General features: G+C 40.6%; 1 protein-coding gene across 2 annotated transcripts in view; it reads right to left on the reverse strand.

The window, feature by feature from the left end:
• LOC116693468 (charged multivesicular body protein 4b-like) overlaps positions 1-3,420 on the reverse strand; it is a 3,987-nt gene extending 567 nt beyond the window's left edge. The window contains exons 1-3 of one of the 2 annotated variants that reach the window (XM_032522468.1): positions 3,157-3,420; positions 590-668; positions 156-273 (exon numbers count right to left, since the gene is read on the reverse strand). In XM_032522468.1, the coding sequence (XP_032378359.1) occupies positions 156-273; positions 590-668; positions 3,157-3,349 (390 nt within the window). In that variant the 5' untranslated portion in view covers positions 3,350-3,420. Of the gene's footprint in view, positions 1-155; positions 274-571; positions 669-3,156 lie in introns of both variants that reach the window. The other variant, XM_032522467.1, reaches the window with a different exon arrangement.
• Between the last annotated feature and the right edge of the window lie 1,940 nt (positions 3,421-5,360).

A 5,360-nucleotide genomic window follows, 5' to 3' on the forward strand; every position in this document is an offset into this window, starting at 1 on the left:
CACACACACACACACACACAATATAGCAAATGATATTGATCAGAATAATGCATAAACACAAAAAAGACTATTCAGTTTATATAAACAAAATCCATGTCTGAAACTGCAAAGGTTACCCAAAACTTAAATCCCTGAAGGAATTACCGTCATTGTACCTCATCAAATTCCACTCCAAGGCTCCCAGATGTGTGGAGGGTGTCTGACATGTCTAGTGTTGGATCATGCTCCTCTGTAATGTCTTTTATTAGGTCATTCATCTTGTTGAGAATTTCTCTGAAACAGCCAGCAGAAAGTGCCTGTAAATTAGGCATGTCTTACCAAAACGAGTATGTTATAACATTTGCCATGAGAAAAATCCAAACTCATGGTGTCATATGTAAACAAATAAATAATATCCACAAATATTTACTTTAAATACTTTAATAACCTTTTTAAAAAAGCCTCTGTATTATCTATAATAACTGCTGACATTTTGTGTGTGAGTTCAGTTTTTATCCTGCTCCTTTTCTTTTATATATTCATACATGTCATCAATTCAAAAGACCTCCTAAGCTGATGTCTTTTCCCTTACATATTTTCATGAACGGACCTCATGGCCTTAAGAGCACAGTCAATGTACTTGATGTGTTTCTCGTGGTACTTCTTTCTTCTCAGCGCCTGCAGAGCCACTGTGAGAAGTACATAGGGAGATACAGTGTATGAGTAGGAATGTTCTCAATACGTTTTAAACAAAACAGTAAGAGCACAGTCATCCCACATATAACTACTGAGAAATGTTATCTTAATGGCAGACATAATGTTTACTGTATAAAATTTGTCTTTTATCAGAAAAGTGAAAATACAGGCAGCCTGCAGGTTTCTTGACTGTACAGACACACACTTCTGTCACTACTGACGTAGTCTCGAGAAAAATATGCTCTGGTTTATTGGCATTTCTTTGAACCAATCACAATCGTCTTTGGGCTGTGCTAAGCTCCGGATGGAGCCATGGTGCCGCTGCTAAATAGTCTCAGGAAGGAAGTTGTTCTGGTGGAACATGTATACGTTCAGAAGTAGTTTTAGTCGTCAACAGAAAACTCAGATTGGACAGATAGTCTAGCTAGCTGTCTGGATTTACCCTGCAGAGATCTGAGGACCAGGTAACCATAGTCCTCAGATTGGACAGATAGTCTAGCTAGCTGTCTGGATTTACCCTGCAGAGATCTGAGGATCAGGTAACCATAGTCCTCAGATTGGACGATAGTCTAGCTAGCTGTCTGGATTTACCCTGCAGAGATTGAGGACCAGGTAACCATAGTCCTCAGATTGGACAGATAGTCTAGCTAGCTGTCTGGATTTACCCTGCAGAGATCTGGGACCAGGTAACCATAGTCCTTGATTGGACAGTAGTCTAGCTAGCTGTCTGGATTTACCCTGCAGAGATTGAGGATCAGGTAACCATAGTCCTAGATGGACAGTAGTCTAGCTAGCTGTCTGGATTTACCCTGCAGATATTGAGGACCAGGTAACCATAGTCCTCAGATTGGACAGATAGTCTAGCTAGTGTCTGGATTTACCCTGCAGAGATCTGAGGACCAGGTAACCATAGTCCTCTGATTGGACAGATAGTCTAGCTAGCTGTCTGGATTTACCCTGCAGAGATTTGAGGACCAGGTAACATAGTCCTCAGATTGGACAGATAGTCTAGCTAGCTGTCTGGATTTACCCTGCAGAGATCTGAGGACAGGTAACCATAGTCCTCAGATTGGACAGATAGTCTAGCTAGCTGTCTGGATTTACCCTGCAGAGATCTGAGGACCGGTAACCATAGTCCTCAGATGGACAGATAGTCTAGCTAGCTGTCTGGATTTACCCTGCAGAGATCTGGGAACAGGTAACCATAGTCCTCAGATTGGACAGATAGTCTAGCTAGCTGTCTGGATTACCTGCAGAGATCTGAGGACCAGGTAACCATAGTCTCAGATTGGACAGATAGTCTAGATAGCTGGTCTGGATTTACCCTGCAGAGATCTGAGGACCAGGTAACCATAGTGCTCAGAAATGGGGGGGGGGACACCAACACAGAGAAGGAGGAAGGGGACGGACATCCAGCAGAATTTCCATTGGCACCGGAGCAATCCCGGAATTGTCACCGAGTCCGACTATTAGTGTAATACATTATTAAGATACAGTAATCCTTCATTGCAAAACCTTTGATTCTAAACCCTCCTCACTTCAAAAATGTTGACTTGTCAAAGCAGAAAAAACACGTATGTAAATAATTATGAATAAATGATGGCTCGGCTCCATTATGACCCCAGTTAGCCATTCTACAGTGACCTAGTGAGCCTTCATGCACAATACCCAGGACCATTAAGTGGCTGTACAATGATATACACCTGTCAACAGTCAGACATTCTGTCTGTACACTGTGGTATATCTCTCGTTGTAATAGAGCATTCTACATAATAATGTCAGTTAACAACATACATTCATAAAATAAAGTATCTTGATTTCTAATGTTCAGAGAAATGACAGCACTCTCTCAAAAAAACACCTTACCAAGCAGTTTAACACATCTTAAAACAATGTAAAAGCCGATTTACATTACAGTATAGTTCAACTTTACAACGTACCACATACCATATTATTAATCCAAGACGTTAACGGTACCCAGTGAGGTTTTGAGGAGAAAATACCGTGTAGTGTGTGTACCAGTTGCTCTTTTGGTGGGATTGGGGTTAGCCCAAAAACCCACACTTCTGTGTTGTTGTTTTTTTTTTTAAATTTTTTCAAGAAATGTACTATAACTAATTACCTACCATGAGTTACACCTGTGCTTTTCTTTCGCCATCACAGCATGCTAATTTACTAGCTATATCTAAGGGTTATATTTGGGTTAGAAATGACCTGTTTGTTTACTGTCAATTTGCAGTTAGCGTCACTGTGTCCACACAGTTCCGTTAGTTCATTAGCTAGCTAGCTAGCTAGTGTTACCGTAAACTAGCTACCTTCTCAGCACATCAGCTGATGTGCTAGCTTACGCTAACACTAGCTAGCTAACGATAGGTTATCAGGTTATATTACCTGCAATGGCTAATTTAATTTTTGAATGATTATTAAATAATTATACAAGGTATACTGTTATATCAAGGGGTTTATAAATCTATGTCTCACCTCTTCTGTTCCTAATGCTGTTTTTCTTGGCTACCAAAAGTTCATGGTAGATTTTTGTCTTCAGAAAGTCTTTCTTCTTCACCAGCATGTCCTCTCTCTCGGGGAGAGTCTCCGTCTCCTTTTGTTGGCAGGGGGGGCAGGACATCGTTCCCGCCTTTTCTCCTCCGCTACATAGCTTCCCAAACAAAGACATACGTGCGTTAACCTAACTACTGTGGGAGCACACCCTGACCCTGGCCTGGCACTGACTCCCTGTTACCTGGAGACCATATTTAAAGGAAAATACCGGAAAATACAGCAGGTCTACATATATTACAAGATATCATTTAAATATGAACTTTCAAACATGCAAACAATAACAATCGTTGAAAGACTACAAAGATTGTTTACTTAAGTATGATTACTTTGAATTTGTTTTACTTAGGTAGGCCTACAAGTAAAATTGCATGTATAAAAATCTACTTAAGTAAAATGTACTCAACGTAAAAGTTAGTTACTTTTTAAATATAGGCTACAGAGAATTATTTAATTTACACCCAACAAATTAAATACAAAGTCAGTGTTCTTTGAAATTAGTCAAGTTAACATTTTTTTGAGTTGCAAAAATTGCAAAATTATATTTACCAACAAAGATTTTCTTTACTTTACCAAACCCACATCCCAGCTTGTGTCATTATGGCTCAGTGGAACTTAAAACGTTCAGGCTAAGCAGTTTATGTCAGGTAACGTTTCTATATGATGACCTAGACTTACTGATAACAAAACTTCAATGACTTTCTGATTTATTTGAACGTTGTTTTCATGTGACGACACAGGCGGGAGGTCAGCTTCAGAATCACATTATTTGATACATGCAGGGACATTAGTCTTGGAGGCAGCGGTGCAGATATTTATCAGCACTTTCTAAAGAATCCCAGTGTAGCCAATAATAACAGGCACTATATGACAAAATCAAACATCAGCCTAAACAGCATCCTTACAGTGGGAAGAGAGGAGAGCCATTGGAGGTGCTGTAGTTACTCCCATCATCAAAGACTAAGTAGCTTGGGAGATCCAGGTGAATTTCATCTCCTGCTATCAGCTCCAAGACAACAGATTTAGTGCAATAATCAGGTCCATCTCCTTCCTTCCCTTATGATTATGCAATATCCTGTGGTTGTTCTTGTACAAGACACCCTAAGTCCACAAAGGTGTTTCCAGTGTGTGTGATACCAAGCCATGTTGGACAAAAACAGTCCAGCACACAGCAGAAGCATGACTGCAGCCCGTTCTTCTAACTGCCTCAACACCAACAAGCTAAGCTCTGACTGCAGTAGATGTGATAGAAAGATACATTTGATCGCTGTGATTTGATCATTTGAGTTATTTCATCTAACTGTTTATGGTCACCTGTCCGTGGTGCTGAAACAGAGCCCTGTTACTAAATCAGAGGGGACCTGTCCGTGGTGCTGAAACAGAGCCCTGTTACTAAATCAGATGGGAACTGTCCCTGGTGCTGGGCACGCACTCATACTCTGCTTCTGACTGGCTAGTAGTCCTTACCTAGGTACTGTCAGGGCCCTCATACTCTGCTTCTGACTGGCTAGTAGTCCTTACCTAGGTACTGTCAGGGCCTCATACTCTGCTTCTGACTGGCTAGTAGTCCTTACCTAGGTACTGTCAGGGCCCTCATACTCTGCTTCTGACTGGCTAGTAGTCCTTACCTAGGTACTGTCAGGGCCTCATACTCTGCAAATGACAAGCAAGTAGTACTTATTGCGCATGTGCAACTTCCAACAAAGAAAGTATAGAAGTAAGATTTGTCTCTCTCTGTAGCTAAAACAGAGAGCTCCACACAAAGAGTAAAAAGAGGAGCTGCAGCAATGGGCAGTACAACAAAAATATGGCGTTTTCTGAAAATTAACTATGTAAACCTATTCTGGTACAACCTCAAAATACAATTATGAACCTGAAAATGAGAATAATGTGAGGTCCTTTAACATTAAACAGCCTTAAAATCCCCATCACCAAACCAACCAGACTCCATGTAAATAATCACTACTTTTAGCATGTATAGAGCAGCATATCTCCACCAGAGTCCATGTAAATAATCACTACTTTTAGCGTGTATAGAGCAGCATATCTCCACCAGACTCCATGTAAATAATCACTACTTTCATTGTGTATAGAGCAGGCTATCTCCACCAGACTCCATGTAAATAATC

This window comes from Etheostoma spectabile, chromosome 8 (assembly GCF_008692095.1).
Source record: "Etheostoma spectabile isolate EspeVRDwgs_2016 chromosome 8, UIUC_Espe_1.0, whole genome shotgun sequence".
Lineage (NCBI taxonomy): Eukaryota > Metazoa > Chordata > Actinopteri > Perciformes > Percidae > Etheostoma > Etheostoma spectabile.